Below are 21,015 nucleotides of genomic sequence, written 5' to 3' on the forward strand. Positions count from 1 at the left end.
TGGTATAATTTAAAGAAGAATATTGAACAAAATCTAAGTGTGAGATTGGGCAAGATTCCAGGAAGGGTTGCTGACATTTTCCAATATAGCATCTCTAAACCAAATGTCAATTTTTTTTTTAAAAAGACAAAACATGCTAAAGAAAACCCTAAGTGGAACCCTGTTTTATTGTCTTTACTTACTGAATATATTCCAATAATTCTATCAGAAAGGGTAATGCTAAGCTTTTTGGTTATATAGGCAAGGGAACTTTCTGACTACAGCACTTGATAATGTTACTTGAGATTCCATCCAATAATGATCAATGCTAGTTCTTGATCTATAATTTTCAGTAATTTTACTTCGACTTGCTCTACATGTTGTTTGTGGATGTTTTGTACTTATTTCTAAAATTGGAAATAAAAAATGTTAGTCAATTTAAAAAGGGGTCAAGTTGAGGAGACATCGAAGTTGGTCCATGTACACTCATAATTCCTGCATATACAAACCACAATCAACTAGTAAGCATGAACACCTTTGATACTAAACTTTGATGGTTCAAAACTTACAGTAGATCTTAGATGGGGTGGTTTATCAATTGGTTTGATTAGTCTCCGACCTTCCTCTTTGTTTTCTGAAGATTTCTGATGTGTTGTGGCCACTTGCAAAGCCAATTCCTTAAACACGAGGTGACAAACATTTGAAATTCACCATACAAAATCAGTTAGGTTTTTATAACAATCCGACAATTTTCATGGACCTTTTCTAGTGCTGGCTCACAATTTATCAGATTCATTGAATTCATTTTCACAACTTGCCACGCTGGGATTCTCAACCCTCTAGGTCGCTATTCCAGCACGATTACCGCTAGGCTATTGCACAATTATTGTGTCATTTATAGAACTCCAGTCTTTATTTGTAATTTTGCCTCTCCCACCCTACCTCACATGTTCCTGTACAATTTCAAAAACAAAAAGTTAAACCAAATAAAGCATTTAATGAAAGGCTTAATCAATGTGCAGCAACCTCTCAACCTACCAACCTGAAATTCAAGGACAATTACCCTTGCTATGCTCAAACAATCTCGTCTTTTAATTTATGTGTTTCTGATGAGTTTGATGCATGGTTATAATTTTCACAAATGAAGAGAATTTCCATCTGCTTATTATGCTTAATTTTTCTCCTCCCACCACTCCCCAACCCTTAAATTCTAATTGAGCATCTTATGCTATTTTGGTGAAATAGTTTAAACCTTGTATTGCTGCTTATGGCTCAGCCGCATGCACTCCCCAGGCAGCTAATAATGACCCGTAATTTGCGGTCAGCGGCAAAGCGACGGCGATTGCTGTGGACCTTGAAGAAAGCTGCCCACAGTGATCTTGCGATCTCTGTAAAGAGAACTTTGGCTTCTTCGACGCGCAATTGATTGTAGCGCTGTGAAAAGGGGATTCCTAGTATAGTGCAGCAGTGACATCATCAAGTTGTCTAAGCAGCCAATCACACTGAAGAATTCTCAGGCGGAAAATAAAATGTTACTTGCACTGATTATCTGCACTTTTAAAAAAAAAGTTAGAGAGCGAAATAAAGATTGGGACACACACATGGGGTTAAGGTAGAAACTGATATGAAGTAACTTTTATCTTAATGGAGAAATTTGACATTCCACGAATATAAAATTAGTTTTTCAGGACCAGAATGGTTGTTTAACAGTCAATACACTGATAAAACCCCAGTTACACCTATTTAAAACAAGGCTCAACAATATTTAACAGCAATATTAGCACAGAAAAGCTTAAGTTTATTAGTTCCTCTGATTTCCTGCTATGGGGGGGGGGGGGGGGTCCATAGCACAGCCTGTGTTAGAGCAGTGAATGACGCAGCAAATTCAGGATTTCCATGATTAGTTGTGCACGCGCTAATTCCTGAAGTTGTGCTCAGTTTCAGAGGGGCAATGACAGCGAACGCTGACAGCTCGCCATCATTATCCACTGGAAAATCCAGGCCGTGAAAACATGGACAGGAGCGATAGATTTCTTGTAAATAAAACTCAAGTTATATAGTGCCCGATATGTCCAATAGATTCTTAAACGTCTTATTATTCTTTGCCCCTGATTTTACTTTAGCAGGTGCAGATTTCTAAAATGCTCTTAAGTGGTTTCATTCTCCCATTTAATCTCAACACAAGATAACTGAATAATTCCATATTTACCTTGTTTATTTTTCCAAGTTCAGTTAAAGCTTGTTTGTTTCCTGGTTCCAACATCAGCAGCATTTCAAAATCTAACAGAATAATTAAAAAGGCAAAACAAAAAACTGTCAAAATGACCAATGTTTAACAAAGTCGAGGGTGTAATTTTCTTTGTTCGCTTAGGTCAGTGAAGAAGCCAGCACAAGTATAAACCACTTGGTTCACGCACAAACATTTGCTCCAATATTCGTGAACAGAATAAAATAGACCCCATTAAGCAAAACGTTACTCAAAATGGCTACCAAATTTGCATGAAACACTGCTTCAGACTAGAATATCAAACAAAAAAAAATAAAAAAATAGATTTATGGATTTAACAAGAGATCACCACTGAAGATTATGCTTGCATTGGGCTGAATAGAATAAACAATGGTCATAAAACATGGCCCACAGAAAAGATTATATTTCAGTTCTATTATGAATGAGCTATCATCATGGATTTACAATCATATGTTGATTGTCTTAAGATTATTTCATGAAGTGCCCAGGCAGTTTAGAAGGAACACATTTACAAAGTATTAACATTAGTGGAGAGCCAAAGGGACATTGAGCTCTTAAAAATGTAATCAGCATTTAGACATTTGTAAGATGAGCTCTGTGCATGTATTGTTCCGCATATGCGGCAGTCTTCTTAGACTATATTTGACAGCTGAGAGCAGGGAAGTGTAAAAAGCCACCGTCAGCCTCCATTACTCTCAAAATCATACCAGTGAGGGACAGGTGCAGTATGACAACGTTAATTTCAAAGTGCTTCTCCTCTCCCCCCCCCCCCCATGAGTATTATCCCACCCCTCCACCCAAAATATAAAATACAACACTACCTGTTAGGTTTCTGTTCAAGATAATAATCAAATAAAGTTACAAATGCCACATGATTTTCTCCAACAACAATTTTTTAATTTTTTTTAATTCTGTTCGGCTAGCTTTGTACCAAACTCACCTTCTTTCGCTTCCTTCATCTTCCCAAGGCACATCTGGGCAGTTGCCCTTCGTGCGAATGCTTTGGAGTAAGTATCATCCAGTGAGATTGCTTGGCTACAGTCAGCTTCTGCCTCTGCAAATCTAAAATATTTAGAACTGGCTCAGAACAATCAACAATTGGTTCTGAGAACACATTACATATGCCAAGATATTCAATTTCAGTATTTAGCATATTCCATTCCAACATTTTGTATGTTTATAGATTTAAAGTCTCCTTCACTTTCCAAGTCGCAATTTATTGCCACGTTTTAAGAAGCAGGGAAGTTAATTATAATAGAATTGAACAAAACTACCATTTTAAACTACCATCTCGTGGCCCCTAAAACATAGGACAAGCTAGATTTCAAACTATGGCTTGTTACAATGGATAACTACAAAGGTGCATATTTTGTGACTAATGTCAGCTGTGCCTCAGTGGGTAGCACCCTCGCCTCTGAGTCAGAAGGTTGTGGGTTCAAGTCCCACTCCAGGGACTTGAGCACATAAACCTAGGCTGAAGGAGTGCTGCACTGTCAGAGGTGCCGTCTTTCGGATGAAACGTTAAACCGAGGTCCTGTCTACTCTCTCAAATGGATGTAAAAAATCCCATGGAACTATTTCAAAGAGCAGGGGAGTTATCCCCGGTGTCCTGGGCCAATATTTATCCCTCAATCAACATAACAAAAAAAACTCATATCATCACTGCTGTTTGTGGGAGCTTGCTGTGCACAAATTACATTGGCTGCCACGTTCCCTACACTTCAAAAAAAGTACTTCATTGGCTGTAAAGCGCTTTGAGACATCCGGTGCACTATATAAATCCAAGTCTTTCTTTTAAAATCTGTCTTGCTTGGAACAAAGATTGTCCAAATTTTGGAATTCCAAATCAGAACTAGAGTAAATCAGGCCCAGTTGAGGGGGCAGAACTCGTGTCAGTGCTGACTGAGCATGACACTAAACACGGTTTCCCTTCCACATCCTTCCCCAAACCACCGATTCCAATTGCAACTTATACAAAGAAAAACAAATAGTCTCAAGCTATGTACATGTATTACCCGGTTAAAGAACTACCTACTAATAAATAACCATTCAGAATTTGACTAGGTTACAGTACCCAGGCATCAATAAACTATAATATTGCAATTTAGAAAGCCATGGCCTGAATTGTTGCCAACACCGGTCATATAATGCTATTGTACTTAAAGATCAGCAGCTAATACAGATTCATTTGAAAATACTTTATGTTCAATTAAAACATTGTTATTAAATTCACCAGTTATCAAATGGTTTCAACTATGTGATTATAAAGCTTCACATGGAATATTAAATATTGAACACTTATACTGAAATATTGAATGATTTAATTTAATTAAATTTAATTTGATACATACATTATTAATTTCAGTAAGATCTTACACCTCCAAAACAAAACTTACTTTTCAAGCTTAAGATAAGCCATGGCCCGGTTAGCTGGTAAAAGTGCGTTGGTGCCATCTGCTGCCATCCCTCTGGTATAGCATTCAATTGCTTCTAAATACTTTCCTTGCTTAAAGTACTCGTTACCCTGTAATGAAATTATTACGTTTCTAAAAACTGAAAGCTATAATATTTATAAGACCAATTTCTAAGAGTGGCAATGGACAGAATATACATCAGATCAAAAATTGTAGGATTGTTATCACTACCTACAGATGCTGTTAAATGCTATAATTCTGCCAGGGCTTTCCTAGAACATGACTCATGCCACTGGTGGACAAAGACCCCATGCTATAATTTGGACAGAGTCTATGGACACATTGAGGGTAGATTAGTAGACCTGGATTACAAAGGCATTTGTGATCAATGTTCCCTTTAAGCTGCGCAATTGCGCAGTGCTCTGCAGCTCACTGGCTATTAAATAGGAAAATCCGTGCATGCGCAGTATTTTGAATGGGCCACGCATTCACAAACAAATTAAAGGAAAAAAACATTGCTTGTGATGTGTTTTAAATTGTTGTCAGCCTGAAGCCAGCACAATTATTTGATTTCTTCACCAGTACAGATTCAGCACTCATGAGTCAATGTTTTTCACTGGACATCAGAGGTCTAACTGCAGCCAGCTAACTAAACGACAACAAAATGAAGCATAACCCAGGCCTTATAGTTGCCTGACCCGTTAGTCCCAGCCATATTTGCATCTTATTCTGACCGGCATTTTAAACCCTTTTAGTCATTGGGCACAAACGTACTAAGTCTTTCTCAAAAATTGCCTGCTGTTTTGCTTGTGTTTCAGTCAGTTTCTTTTCTTCATTGGCATCCATTTCTTCACTTTTATCTGATTGATTATGTTGTTCCAAAGCTAGAGCCTGGCAAGAAAGACAAGTACATTTATCAAATTGCATAAGGCCGCCATAGGGTAAATCCACTCATCCCATGCTCTCTGCATGCTTGTGCTTGCTCCAAACTACTTACAATCTATATTAATGACTTGGATGATGGGACCGAGTGTAATGTAGCCAAATTTACTGATGATACAAAGATAGTTGGAAAAGCAAGTTGTGTGGAAGACGCAAAGAGTCTGCAAAGGGATATAGATAGACCAAGTGAGTGGGCAAAACATTGGCAGATGGAGTATATGGTGGGAAAATGTGAGATTATCCACTTTGGTAGGAAAAATAAAAAAGCTATTATTTAAATGGGGAGAGATTACAAAATGCTGCAGTACAGAGGGATCTTGGGGTCCTTGTACATGAAACACAAAGTTAGCATGCAGGTACAGCATGTAATTTAGAAGGCAAATGGAATGTTGGCCTTTATTGCAAGAGGGATGGAGTATAAAAGTAGGGAAGTCCTGCTCCAACTGTATAGGGCATTGGTGAGACCACACCTGGAGTACTGCGTACAGTTTTGATCTCCTTATTTAAGGGGGGGATGTACTTGCATTAGAGGCAGTTCAGAGGTTTACCTGGTTGATCGCCGAGATGAAGAGGTTGTCATATGAAGAACGGTTAAACAGGTTGGGCCTATACTCATTGGAGTTTAGAAGATAGAGGTGATCTTATTGAAACATATAAGATTCTGAGGGGGATTGACAGGGTAGATGCAGAGAGGATGTTTCCCCTTCTGGGGGAATCTAGAACTAGGGGGCATAGTTTCAGAATAAGGGGTCGCCCATTTAAAACAGAAATGAGGAAGAATTTCTTCTCTCAAAGAGTCGTGAATCTTTGGAATTCTCTACCCCAGAGAAGTGTGGAGGCTGGGTCATTGAATATATTTAAAAGGTGGAGATAGACAGTTTTTTGAACAATAAGGGAGTCAAGGGTTATGGGGAGAGGGCAGGGAAGTGTTAAGGCCAAGATCAGATATGATCTTATTGAATGGTGGAGCAGGCTCGAGGGACCAGATAGCCTACTCCTGCTCCTATTTCTTATGTCCTTAAACTGGTATCAGTGAATTTACCCTTGTACTTATTTTCTAATTTAAATCTAGGCTGTATTTTTCCACAAAAAAACAAAATCACATTCTTCTGCACCCTTTGGTAACCTGTGCAGCACACACCCATTCTCTGACTGGAAGCAGGCAGGAGGTCTGGGAGGCCTCAGAGAAGTGTGCACGGTGGTGTGTTGAATGCTTCCTAGGGGAAGCATCACAACTCAAAGACAATCTAGCTAATGCCACTGGATCAAGAACCTAGCTCTGTCAAGTCCGTGTGGTGACTGGTCTGCAACGGCCACCCCACATTAAAAGAATCCATGCACAGGCATCTTCCACCCTTCAATATGTAGCTCGGGACCTGGAATGTCGGGTCTCATTGAAACACCTGTGAACTCATCCCTTTTTGGTGTGGAAGCGGATCATCCTCGATACGAGGGACTGTCTAATACTAGCTAAGCAGAACTACCCTTCTTGATCTACCCCAACTTTAAAAGAATCTGCACACACTTTTTAATATTAGCAAATGTACACGTTGTAAATCCGCACAATGGGAGGAAAAGAGGAAGATTCAAACTGGGACAGCCAACTCTATTAAAACTGTCAAGAGGGAAGGAGGACAGTTGAGAAAGCCGAGCTGGTGCTGGTCACAATGGTCATCAGCCTCTTCCCCCGTCATATTTATGAAAGCACTTTACAATATAAGAAATTGTACTTATCCCACAGGCGTTAAGTGACCCTAAATACTCTGACAAACTTTTCTTTTTAATTTCGTTCTTGGGATGTGGGCAAAACTGACAAGATTCCAATGTCGGAGAGAAAGTGATGGTGTGCCGCCTTCTTCAAAGACTGAGTGGCTTGCCAGGCCCCTTCAGGTGGCATTAAAGGCCAACCATGTAGTATCGAACTGAACTCCTATATATGCCAGACCAAATCAGAGTTCCTTGCTCCCTTCCCTGAAGGACAATAGTGAGCTCATTTGGTTTTTACAAAATTCTCACATCAGCCCATAAATGACCAGATTTATTGAATTCAATTTCACAGTTTGCCTTGGTGGAATTGAACTCATGACCCTTGGGTTGCTAGTCCAATCTCAACCATTATATTAGCATAACCTTACCAACACACTTGGGTAAACAGCAAGGTATGCACTTGGGACAATATAAAAGGTGATTACCCATGATCTCTACTACCTAGAAGGGCAAGGGCAGCAGATGCATGGGAACACCACCACCTGCAAATTCCCCTCCAAGTCACACACCATAATGACTTAGAAATATAAGACATTCCTTCATCATCGCTGGGTGAAAATCCAGCAAGTCACTCAGTTGTACCAAACCGCTACAAAGTAGTATCACCACATGGACTGCAGTGGTTCAAGGCCACCATCCTTTCAAGGGCAATTAGGGATGGGCAATAAATGAAGGCCTTGCCAGCGACACCCACATCCCAGCAACAAATTTTTTAATAAGTACTACAGGTACACACCTTTACAACACCATCTCATCATTGCAGCTTGAGGGTTAGTAGCTTACCAGTGTAACCCGATAATGTTATTCAGTATATATAAATCTAGGTCCTCAAGGTCACTTGAGGCAACCTTTAAAATGCTTTCTTAAGTTCCTCAAGTGGGGAACTTTCAGTGGGTAAAAGCAGCATGCAGTGTAGCACCAAACTATGGAGACCAGATAAAAAGTTCAATTTTCAGCCTTTGCCAGATTATCTAATCTCAGCCAGGAAAACAGCAGGAGTGCTGTGAAATGGCTTCAGTATCCGAGGTTAGGGAGGAAATAAAATGGACTCCCTTAATATTCCCTGCAAGCTATGCTTTGTTCTGCGCGGCCTATTTCTTTTAGTGCACGGTTCCTTTAAATTTCTCGCATGCACGGCAATGTTCCCTGTAATTTTTGGGGGGCTGCGTGGCCCATTCAAAAATCCATGCGCGTGCAGTTTTTGCATTTAAAAGCCAGTGAGCCAGCTGCACAGGTCTTCTAGAGTGCTGCACAGCCACATGGCTTAAAGTGAACAGTGATGTGAGGCATTTAGAATGGAAAAGCCGGTGAGTGGCCAGCACGGGACCTTTCCCATTATGATCTCCATCCAAATCACCATTCAGCTACCTCTCTTTAACAACTGTGCACGTAGATGTCAGGTAATTGTTTTGGATTGGGCTCAGCTGACAGTCTTCATGCTCAGGTTATGTAAGAAAATGCTTCAGTGCAAAAGGAAAGTAATGTGCCCAATAAATAAAGGGAAAAAAACTTTCAAGTATAAATTTATCAGAATATCCATATAGACACTGTTGTATTCAGAGAGCTGCTGTCCATCAGTGTGACATGCAAAGTGGCACCAATGCATTTGTTTAGTCTCTTCAGAGAATGTTCAGGTATACAACAAAACCTAGGGAATGCAGCAACTCAAGCCCCTCCGGCATTGTCATTCTGAATCTAAATCATTAATGCAAATTTAAAATCACAACTTGGGTTCCTGGAGTATTGCATTCAGTCCATTCCCCACCCCACCATAACTCCTTTAAGCACCTACTTGAACAGGCTGGGTCTCTTTTCTCTTGAAAAAAAGGCTGACGGGTGGCCAAATAGGCATCTTAGAAAAATTCTGAAAGGTTTTGACAGAGTGGATACAGAGAGAATGGTTCCATGTGGGGAACAGCATAACTAGAGGCCATCAATATAGGACAGTCACCAAGAAATCAAAGAAACTTCTTTACCCAAAGAGTGGTGAGAATGTGGAACTCTTTACCACGGAGCGGTTGAAGCAAATAGTATAGATGCATTTAAGGGAAGGCTAGACAAGCATATGAGGGAAAAGGGCATAGAGGTTTATGCTGAGAGTTAGATGAGGAAGGATGGGAGGAGGCTCGAGTGGAGCATAAACACCGGCAAGGACTGGTTGGGCCGAATGGTGTTTCTGTGCCGTATATCCTATGTAACCCTACTGGTTTATCTATCCTTCGGGCAATTGCTTATCCATTCCTAGGTGCTGTTTCGAATCCCCACAACTTTTAAGCTTAACTAGCAGAACTTCACCATATGCTTTAAAACCGCATGTGAAAGCCCCTCTCGACAGGACGACAGATGCACTTTTACAAATATATCAACTATCATTTTCCACAACTGTAATGTTCTTCTGTTTAGTGATGCTCACAAAAATAAATTGTGATTTTGTTAAAGGTTTTACTGAAATGCTATAAATCTGAATTGGGGAAAAAAAATTTACACAATGCCTTTCAAACGTGGGCAGAATATTTGAACTAATGAATTAAATTTTACCTCATTTACTTTTCTGAGTTCATTGCACGCTTCAAAGTTTTCCGCATCCAAGTTTAACGCCATTTCAAAATCTGAAGTTAGAGGAAAATAAATGAAGTCAATAGAAACCGAAAAATACAATATTGAAGGCTGGACATCTTTTTAAAAAGTATGACAAATTGAAAATTCAAATCGATTTATTTTTTTAATTTTTTTTTAAAGACAGGAAGCAAGGGGTACTCCAATCCTCAAAGGATTAAATTATCAATAGAATCAGGAAGAGCTTTATTAGATTTGTTCATCGAATTTGTTTAAAATGACTAACCTTCTTTGGCACCCTGAAAGTTTTTCAGTTTAAAACGAGCAGCGCCTCTTCGAAGGTAAGCTTTCAAGAATGAATTGTCCAGTGCAATGGCCAAATTGCAATCTGATTCTGCAACAGCGTATCTACATCAGAAACAGACTAGTTACGCCACAGGTCATTCCACAATTTATGTTTCTATGCAATTGGCCAAGTCTGAACCAGACTGTTCGCAACCTTGGTGTCATATCTGACCCGAGATGAGTGTCTGACCATATATCCACGCCATCACTAAGACAGCCTATTTCCACCTCCGTAACATCACCAGTCTCCGCCCCTGCCTCCGCTCATCTGCTGCTGAAACCCTCATCCCTGCCTTTATCACCGCTAGACTTGAATATTCCAATGCACTCCTGACCAGCCTCCCACATTCTACCCTGCATAAACGTGAGATCATCCAAAACTCTGCTGCCCGAGCCTACTCATACCCAATCCCATTCACCAATCACCCGTGTTCGGTGACCAACATTGGCTCCCAGTTAAGCACGCCTCAATTTTTAAATTCTCATCCTGGTTTTCAAATCCCTCCATGGCCTCACCCCACCTATCTCTAATCTCCTCCAGCCCTAAAAACTATCTCTAATCTCCTCTGGCCCGGCAACCCTTAGAGATGTCTGCGCTCCTCCAATTCTGGCCTCTTAGCATCCCCGATTTTATTTGCTCCATCACTGGCAGCCACGCCTTCAGCTGTCTGGGTCCCAAGCTCTGGAATTCCCTCCCTAAACCTCTCTGCCTCGCTACCTCTCTTTCCTCCTTTAAGACACTCCTTAAAACCTCTCTTTGACCAAGCTTCTGGTCATCTGCACTAATATCACCTTCTGCGACTCGGTGTCAAATTTGGGACGTTTTACGATGTTGATGGCACTATATAAATACAAGCTGTTGTTGTTGTTGTTGATTAAAAAGGTCAAAAAACAAATGGGGCATGTGGTGCTACTGCTCCCAAGTGTCACCACACTGCAGCATGCTCAATTCCCTATACAGCAAGTTACTAATCTCAGTCACAAAATTAATAAGAGCAGAGCATGGAGCAGAAGTACCTCAACAGGAAGGTAAAGGGAAGGACACGTCATGCTATGTGCCATAGCAGCCTGTAAATCAACAACATTTGCAGAGTCCTTGAAGCAGGTTAATGGAGTGGTGTGACGTGGGGAGATATAGGAAATTGGGGGGGGGGAGAGAAACAAATACCAAGCAAAACACATGAACTTAAATTCACAAATCGAGGGAAGGGAAAGCACATTTAGCTCAAAAAGAAAAAAGCATCCTTGATATTATCTGGACCAACAACTGACAAAGTAACTACATGCATCTATGCAGCGCTTTAATATTTCAGAGGTGAAAATAAACATTAAGCAGTAGCAGAAGTCTACATTAATTGAAAAGAATGCTTTACAAATGTGGGCAGAATTTTTGAATGACTAATTCCTGCCTTATTTACTTTTCTGAGTTAATTAATTGCTTCAAAAGGAGATAAGTGAAAGCATGCTTGAAAAGATCATTTTTCAACATGTATTAAAAAGGTTGGGAGAGAGGTGGCCAGGCAGAGGGATTCTAGTCTGTTTGGTGCCAAGACAATTGAAGGCTTTGACAGCAAATATGAAAATGAAGGAGGGAGAAATGCCAAAAGCTGAGACTAAACACTACATAGGCCTGGAGGAGGCTTGGTGGGAGGAGGTTGTGGAGGGATTTGTTAACAAACACAAGAATTTTAAATGGAGTGTGTTGGGAAATGTGGATCAAATAGAGCTCAACAAGGGCAAAGGTGATGGAAGCTGGAATTACTCCAGGGAAGAGTTTTGGACAAGTTAAAATTGATGTAGCTTGCAGCTGGACAGTCAGGCATGGCGAACATTGAAGTCAAGTCTGGAGGCAACAAAGGCTTGGATGTGGGTTTCACTAAAGTAAGCCAGAGATGCAGGCAGACAAGATTGCAAGACCTCTATGCTTTAATATTCAAGTAAGCACTCTTGGAAGAGAAGGATTTCAATATTAGGGTTCCATGCATACTTTCTATAGTTCCATATATTACTTCTTCGGCAGTACCCCAGAGCCGAGGATGACTTGCTTTCACAGTAAAATGAGTTCTAAGGTGACTGATAAGACCAATGCGGGATGTACAGTCTCTGGCACAGGAGGAGCAGGCAGTGGTTGGAGGGACAGGTGGATGGGGTGCTTGATTTATCGTGCACTCCTTCCGCTTTTTATGCTTGGGAATACTGTCCCGGACACAGAATCTTAATCAACACTAAGGACTTATATATAACTACATTGGAAAATGTAATTGTATGGTTTGTAGAGGTTTGTATGAACTATAAAGTACCAAGATCGGTTTTGGAATGAGAATGTATTTCCAAGTGTACATTATAGCCAAACTAATTATGAACTGAGCTGCAAAAAACAAATAGCATATTCTACTTGTACTTTAAGAATAGAACTGTTTCATGGGATCACCACATGGAATACAAAACAATTCTTTATAAAATAAATTAAATCCCTTCTTAGAGGTTCATACTTTCATTGCTATACTTACTTTTTCTTTTTTAAGAAAGTTGATGCACGATTTGTAGGAAAGACCGGATTATATGGATCCAGTGTCATGGCTCTAGTGTAACATTCTATTGCTTCATCATATTTCCCTTCTTTGAAGTAATTATTACCCTGTTGTGAACAAAGACAAGTAGATTCATCAGGTCCCATTTCTTCTGCTCTGGCAAGCAAGTGTTTGATCCAGATGCGAACCGATAGGAGGACAACAAAGGGACACCATCTCCACATGCGAGGTTGTGGCCAGCCTGATTGAAGTATTTATTCACATCAAGGTGCTAACTACAACATAGAACTGATGCTTTTTTTGTTGTTAACTTCTAACACCAAAGGAATCAGTTGAGACTGTTTTGCAGTGTCAGAAAATACAAGATGGATGTGATAGGAAAAGTTCTGGGCGATTTAGGGGTATCACAGTTTGAAACACAATTCAGTCCCTGATGGCGTACTTATGTTTCCCCAACATATTTCTAATGACACAATATTACATACTGTGTCAGTATAAATGCATTGGGACTGAAATTTTATGTTAAACGATGCTAGATATAGGCAATAATAATCTACAATATATTAAAAATGGTGAGTGGTCTCAAGATTCTGCTCCTGTAAGTGGTGCTGTGAATGTAATACATGATTCATTTAGTGTAATGGGCAGAATGTCCTGACCAATATTTATCCCTCAATCAACATCACTAAAAAACAGTTTGTCTGGTTATCACATTGCTGTTTGTAGGACCTTGCAAATTGGCTACCGTGTTTCCTACATTACAACAGCGACTACGCTTTAAAAAAAAATACTTAATTGGCTGTAACTGCCGTAGGAGGTCCTGCGATCATGAAAGGCACTATTGCAAGTATTTATTTTCTTTGGCATAGACTGCAACTTAATGAACACTGAGTTATCCCAATTAAAAGCATTTTGCAAAATGTTTTGGGAAGTTCTCCCCTCCCCGATGACCAAGAACTGGAGAGAGCCCTAGCAAAAATCACAGGCAATGCAACACCCATTACAAGTAATGCTGGTAGGAACAATACTAGTCTCGCCCCACCCTCACTCCAACTGAAAATCTTAAGTGTTAAAGATTATCCACTGTCAGATTACTCTAGCTGTGGCAAATCACCTGACTGGAAAAATCCTGGTCAGGTGACCAGGCTGTTAAGAGAAGCAAAAGAGGAAGCAGAGGCTCTGACCATCATTTTCCAATCCTCTCTGGCTACAGGTGTGGTGCCAGAGGACTGCTAATGTTGTACCTTTGTTTAAAAAGGGAAAAAGGGATAGACTGAGCAATTCCAGTAGGCCTAACCCCTGTGGTGGGAAAATTATTGGAAAAATATTCTGAGGATAAATTTTCATTTGGAAAGATAAGAATTAATCAAAGAAAGTTAGCATGGATTTGTTAAGGGAAGGTTGTGTCTGACTAAATTGATTGAATTTTTTGAAGAGGTAACGAGGAGGGTTGATGAGGGTAGTGCGCTTGATGTAGTGTGTATGGATTTTAGCAAAGCTTTTGATAAGGTCCTACATGGCAGATTGGTCACGAAAGTAATAGCCCATGGGATACAAAGCAAAGTGGCAAATTGGATTCAAAATTGGCTCAAAGGCAGGAAGCAAAGGGTAATGGTTGATGGGTGTTTTTGTGACTGGAAGGCTGTATCCAGTGAGGTTCCGCAGGGCTCAATGCTAGGTCCCCAGCTTTTTGTGGTATATATCAATGACTTGGACTTAAATGTTGGGGTAGGATTAAGAAGTTTGCAGATGACACTAAAATAGGCTGTGTGGTTGATAATGAAAAAGAAAGCCGCGGAAGATATCAATGTACTGCAGGTGGACAGAATAGTGGCAAATTGAATTCAATCCAGTTAAGTGCGAGGTAATGCATCTGGGGAAGTCTAACAAGGCAAGGGAATACACATTAAATAGTTATATACTAAAAAGTGTAGATGCCTGAAGGTAGCAGGCCAGGTAGATAAGGCATATGGAATACTTGCCTTTATTAGTCGAGGTATGGAATACAAGAGCAAGGAGATTATGCTTGAACTGTATAAAACACTAATTAGGCCGCAGCTGCAGTATTGCGTGCAGTTCTGATCACCACATTACATGAAAGATGTGATTGCACTGGAAAGAATGCAGAGGAGATTTACAAGAATGTTGCCTGGACTGGAGAATTTGGGTTATGAGGAAAGATTGCAGATGCTGGGTCTGTTTTCTTTGGAACAGAGGAGGCTGAGGAGAGACCTGATTGAGGTGTATAAAATTATCAGGAGGTGGAACTCACTGAAAGGGTGGTAAAGGCAGAAACTCTCATTGCATTTAAAAAGTACTTGGATATCTACTACAGGGCTATGGACCAAGAGCTGGAAAGTGGGATTAGGCTGGATAGCTCTTGGTCGGCCGGCATGACACAATGGGCCAAAATGGCCTCTTTCCGTGCTGTAAATTTCTATGATTCAGTGGATCCAGCTCCAGTCTTGGCTCAGAGATAGCACTTCGCCTCTCAAAAGGTTGTGGGTTCAAGTCCCAATCAGCAACTTAAGCACATAATCTAGACTGGCACTTCAGTGCAATACTGAGAGATTGCTGCACTGTCGGTGGTGCCATCTTTCAGATGAGTTGTTAAACTGACGTATTGTCTGCCCTCTCGGGTAGATTTAAAAGATCTCATGGACCTATTTTGAAGAGCAGGACTGTTTTCTCTGGTGTCCTGGCAGACATCACTAACAGAAACTGATTCCCGTTGCTGTTTGTGGGACTTTGCTGTGTGCGGGACTTTGCTGTGTGCAAATTGGCTGCTGCATTTCCCTACATTACAACAGTGACGACACTTCTAAAGTACTTCGTTGGGTGTAAAGCGCATTGGGACTTCTCGAGGTCGTGAAAGCCGCTATATAAATGCAAGTTCTTTGTTTCTTCCTTCTTTCTAGCTGACTACAGTTATTTTCAGGAATAAGCAGATTTTCAATACTAGGATCACACAGCCCGTGTGTGTAGATCAAAAGTTGAGTACTAGTTTGTCTTGTAAGGTTGAGTATCATATTAGCATCTGAGATTGCAAAGAACGACTAGCAACTGACTGGCGACAGATCTGCCCAGCAAATCTTTCCTGACATATTAGGGATAAATCGGCAATCAGATACTTCCACAGAGGAACAGGACTTGCAATGAGCACAGGTTGGGACAGTGCAAGCGTGCAAGTCTGCAATTTCTCTCTATTTCCTAACCGGTGCTCCCTGTGTGCCCCACTTCGTATTGTGTTTCTGTAGGCATATTTACTTCTTATTTTTAAATTATGATGTTGGCCAGGACACCAGAGAAAACAGTCCTGCTCTTCAAAATTGCTCCATGAGATCTTTTAAATCTACCCGAGAAGGCAGACAATACAACGATCTTTTTTGTAGGAGGTCTTGTTGATATTCCACCCACGAGACACATTGTTTTAAAAGTGACAAAGTACCTGCAGCAAATGTAAATTGCATTCACTGTTTTTAAAACCAATGGACTAAACATCACTGATTCGTAATCCTGATCACAATAAGCTTGAAACTGTCCCTACCAATTGAAACATTTTGAAGCAATGAAAAGCAAACATGCTTGATATCACAGATGACATTCATCCAGCAGAACTTCCATGTCTCCCCACCAGGTGCTCACATGTGGTTGTCTAGAGATCTTTGTAACATACCTTTCCTTTCTCAGCAAGAGATTTCTCTACATCTAGTTCCTCGTCTTCTGTGTCAGGCTCTGGAGTGCTGTCATTTTTATCTAGTTCTTCCAGTATTTTGTCCTAATTCAAAAGAAGAAATGCAAGATTAATGTAATTCCCAAGTGCGATTAATAGTTGACCCTTCACCTTATTCTGACAGTTTTTCAAATTAAAACTGAAGTTGACAAATATCAAATATTAATCGCTTTATAGCAAGGTAATTGACAACTACAATATAGTTTAAAAACAAAACTCAGTACAAATATATCACCAGTCTGTGGGTATCTGGTATTTTATCATCCAAGAAATCGATGCATAAAAGGCATCATATATGGTGCGGCGCTGACTTATTGGGTCAGGATAATCTCAAAGTTGATCCTTGGCACAGGTTAAGCTAGCTTCTGCCAAGGAAGCTGCAGGGGCACATCTGAGCTCAACAGTCCAGGATTGAGGGACATGGAGAATGAGGAAGAAAATAAAAGAATCACATCAAAGTTCCCATTCTGTCAATGGAGAGGTACTTTAGGAATGGTACCATCTCAGTGACAGATACTGCTTTCGTCTAATGTAGTTGTCTGTCATTCACTCTCTGGACTCGGAAATCTAAAGGGATGGGCAGGGTTAAAATCCCAAAGACCCTGCTCACTAATGTACAGCAGTGCATGTGGAGCTGCTCCCGTGCAGCTCCACGGACCATCTCATGCAGAAGAGTTACAGCTAGACTAGACCAGCTTTAGTATTAGAAACGCATCATATTTTGTTATTTTTGTATCCAGGGCAGAAGTTAAAGGTTCTGTAAAAAAATTAGTCCTAGCTACTGTTTATTTATTCAATAACATTTGTTTTACAGCCTAAACCAGTCTCAAAAGTGGACTGCTACGTAACATATTGCATTCGGACAGTAAATGGACCATCTCCATGAACGGGTTTGCAAAACAGTGGAAGCATTTGGCAAACACAGTAAATGTAAATTATACTGAAGTTACATCACTGTCGAAAATAAACTGAAAACTTACCACATCAAATTTTTCCCAAGATTTATAGTCACAAGATTTTATTCTGGTTGCTTGCTTTTCTTCGTTCTTTCTATTGTTCCTAGATACAGTCTTTTTATTTATCTTTTTCTTATAATCTCGATTTCTTATCGGGGGTAAAGTCTGTAAATGTTAAAAAGTACAAAGTCACATTTAATCAAATACACATTCTCTACTAATGCTACATGTTTTATGCTGATACAAACACATTTTGATTTCACATTGATATAAATGACAATGTAACTCAGGTGTGAAACAATTCTTAAAGCTTTTTGAGAGCAAACAATTTCATCTGCTATTTATCAAAATGTTAAATGTAACCAGTCTTTGGATACCAGTGAACAAACCCCACTTCACCTGACCTAACACAGAAGCACAACATGGCTCAACTCTCCCAGATCTGGATGTCTCCAAGGAGGCACCTTCAATAATGGCATCTGATCACAGAAAGTTAGTACAAAGTGAATTTCCCATAGAAGGTATCAACGAGGCTGTAAGTAGGGCGATTTGCAGCTTCTAAAGGTAGAAGTGTACAGCCAAACAGGGTGGGGTTGTTTTCTCTGGAACAGAAGAGGCTGAGGGGAGGCTTAATTGAGGTGTATACAATTTTGAGGGGCCTAGATAGCGTGGAGAGGAAGCACCTATTTCTCTCAGCAGAAAGCTCAATGGCCAGCGGCTAAATATTTAAAGTAATTGGCAAAAGGGTTAGAGGAGAGTGGAGGAGAAATTTTTCATCCAGAGGGTGGTGTGCATCTGGAACTCACTGCCTGAAACTCTCATTGAATTTAAAAAGTATTTGGATATGCACTAGAAGTGTCGTAGCCTGCAGGGCTACAGACCAAGAGCAGAAAAGTGGGATTAGGCTGGAAAGCTCTTTTGCGGCCGGCAGATACAATGAACCGAATGGCCTCCTTCTGTACTGTAAATTTCTATGATTTAAAAGCAGGGGAGATTTCCCCAGTGTCCTGGCCAATCCTTCAACCAACATTACTTAAGAAACAGTTGCGTGTTGTTCCATTTGAACAACAATGATGTCGGGAAAAGCAGCTTATCCATGAACGCACCGAAAATACCTGGGTGTCAGCCTGGACAAGACTCTCACCTATTGGCCACATCTCACCAACGTCAGCCCATCAGTAAAGACCAGAACAACCTGGTCCAGAAACTGACTGGAACATCATGGGGGAGCATAGGGACTGAAGCACAAAAATCAATGCTGACACTCTAGTGTAGTACTAAGGGAGTGCTGCACTGTCGCAGGTGCCGTCTTTCAAATGAGACTTTAAACTGAGGTCCCATCTGCTCTCAAGTGGACGTAAAAGATCCCATGGCACTATTTCGAAGAGCAGGGGAGTTATCTTGGTGCGATGGAGCAGGAAGCCCAGACTCAGGGGAATGGTTCACTGGTGTGATGGAGCAGGAAGCCCAGACCCAGGGGACCTGTTCACTGGTGTGATGGAGCAGACCAGGCCCCCATGGACCTGTTCACTGGTGCGATGGAGCAGGGAGCCCAGGCTCCCAGGGATATAGCCTATACAGCACAGAAACAGGCCAGTTGGCCCAACCATGCGCATTGCACCCCAAAAAACAGCTTTTGTGAGGCCTCGCGGGGTCCGTGTGCACTTTGTACGGACCCGGCAAGGTCGGAATTTTCAGCCCAATTGGTTTTTAGTGGCATTGATGGAGGGATAAATATTGGCCAGGACACCAGGAATAACTGCCCATACTCGTCTTCAAAATAGTGGCATGGGATCTTTGGAGAGAGCAGACGGGGCCTCGGTTTAACATCTCATCCGAAAGACGGCACCTCCAACAGTGCAGCACTCCCTCAGCACGACACTGGAGTGTCAGGCTGGATCTGTGTGCCCATCTTCTGACTGAGAGGCGAGAGCGCTGCCCACTGAGCCACAGCTCCTTAATGAACAGTTCAAAACTTGTAATAAAAACAGTCAGCGGGTCAGCAGAGAAATAGTCAACGTTTCAGGTCGGTGGCCCTTCTTCAGAACAAGTTGAAAACTTGCGCCAAGTCGCTGTGAATATTCAGACTGTGAAGCAGGCGTTGCTTCACATGCACATCGCCGCGTTATTAAACAGAGTGACACAATTTCGGAGTGCCGCCTGCGCTGTGCCGCCGCTTGGCCCAGGCCAGGACGCGGCGGTAGAATTCCGCACTCACTACGCACCGAGGCTGCGGCCGGCGCCTGGCCGCCCTGCCGCCGAAGGTCGTCGTCCTTCTTCTTGATGTCCTTCTCCCAGCCGTCCAGCTCCCTCATGAAATCCCGCAACTCCTCGGTGTGGTGCCGCACCTGCAGCTGCAGCTCCAGCGACTTGTTCACTCCCGACATGGCGGCGACTAACCGGAACCTCCAGCGCCCCTCTCCCCCGGCCCCCGGCCTGCCCAGCGCCTCGCCGGAAACACGTCACGCCGTCCGGCCTCCCCTGCCATCTTAGTGCAGGAAAGGGCTTGGGCTTCAGCAGCTTGGATATCACCTGGAGCACCGGTCGGCCCCGCCATCTTGGTGCAGGAAAGGGCTTCGCTCTCAGCAGGTTGGCTATCACCTGGAGCACTGCTTGTGCCATCCACACTTAATCATTCCAAAGCTGGTCTCTGGCGTATTGAATCAAGAGTAAGATTCATACCACGAGCTGAAGATTTATAGCATGGCAGATCTGTATCTTAACTCCATCCACCCCCCTTTAGTCCATAACCCTTACCTAACATCATCATTATAGGCAGTCCCTCCAAGCGAGGATGACTTGCTTCCATGCCAAAAAGGGATGAGTTCACAGGTGTTTCAATGAAGGACCTAATATTCCAGATCCCGAACTACATCGTGAAGGATGGAAGATGCCTGTGCTTGGATTTTTTTAACGTGTGGTGACCGTTACACACCTGCCACCACAAGTGCTTGACAGAGCTAGGTCGTGGTCCAGTGGCAAGGATTGCCTAGCACAAATCTATCAATCTCACTTTTGACATTTTCAATTGATCTAGCCTGGAGCAAGGTTTTCGAGGGAACAGAGTTCCAAATTGCCAGACTAGCTCAAGTGCTCTTGCTGGCTGGACCAGCCGAATGCCTTTCTACTGTGCTGTAACTATATAATTCTATAAAATGAGCCAAAGAGAGAGTCGAGATCAAGAATCATTGTGGTTAAAAACAAAAAATGCTAGAAATACTCAGTAGATCAGGCAGCATCTGTTCAGAGATAAATCTTTCTCTCTCCACAGATGCTGCCTGACCTACTGAGTATTTCTAGCATTTTCTGATTTTATTTCAGATTTCCAGCCTCTGCAATATTTTGCTTTTGTAATAGGATAGTGGTTATGTTACTGGACTAGTAATGCAGAGGGCTGGACTAATAATCCAGGCATGTGAGTTCAAATCAAGATCAGGTTAAGATCATCGTTCATACCTTGAGCATATGCTCAACTTCAAAGTCATGATCTTCCCCAATCCCACACAACATAAAAAAAGATTCATTTTTGCCCCCACCCCCGCCC

The 21,015-nt window shown here is 41.6% G+C and overlaps 1 protein-coding gene across 2 annotated transcripts in view; it reads right to left on the bottom strand.

Annotated features, from left to right (window-relative positions):
- rpap3 (RNA polymerase II associated protein 3) overlaps positions 1-19,890 on the bottom strand; it is a 60,082-nt gene extending 40,192 nt beyond the window's left edge. The window contains exons 1-11 of one of the 2 annotated variants that reach the window (XM_070900255.1): positions 19,697-19,890; positions 17,496-17,636; positions 16,459-16,560; positions 12,762-12,889; positions 10,193-10,314; positions 9,889-9,959; positions 5,437-5,532; positions 4,624-4,751; positions 3,168-3,289; positions 2,189-2,259; positions 549-656 (exon numbers count right to left, since the gene is read on the bottom strand). In XM_070900255.1, coding sequence (XP_070756356.1) covers positions 549-656; positions 2,189-2,259; positions 3,168-3,289; positions 4,624-4,751; positions 5,437-5,532; positions 9,889-9,959; positions 10,193-10,314; positions 12,762-12,889; positions 16,459-16,560; positions 17,496-17,636; positions 19,697-19,858 — 1,251 coding nt within the window. In that variant the 5' untranslated portion in view covers positions 19,859-19,890. Of the gene's footprint in view, positions 1-548; positions 657-2,188; positions 2,260-3,167; positions 3,290-4,623; positions 4,752-5,415; positions 5,533-9,888; positions 9,960-10,192; positions 10,315-12,761; positions 12,890-16,458; positions 16,561-17,495; positions 17,637-19,696 lie in introns of both variants that reach the window. The other variant, XM_070900254.1, reaches the window with a different exon arrangement.
- Positions 19,891-21,015: the final 1,125 nt, after the last annotated feature.

The sequence above is a fragment of the Pristiophorus japonicus genome, chromosome 15 (genome assembly GCF_044704955.1).
Source record: "Pristiophorus japonicus isolate sPriJap1 chromosome 15, sPriJap1.hap1, whole genome shotgun sequence".
NCBI classification, from domain to species: Eukaryota; Metazoa; Chordata; class Chondrichthyes; family Pristiophoridae; genus Pristiophorus; species Pristiophorus japonicus.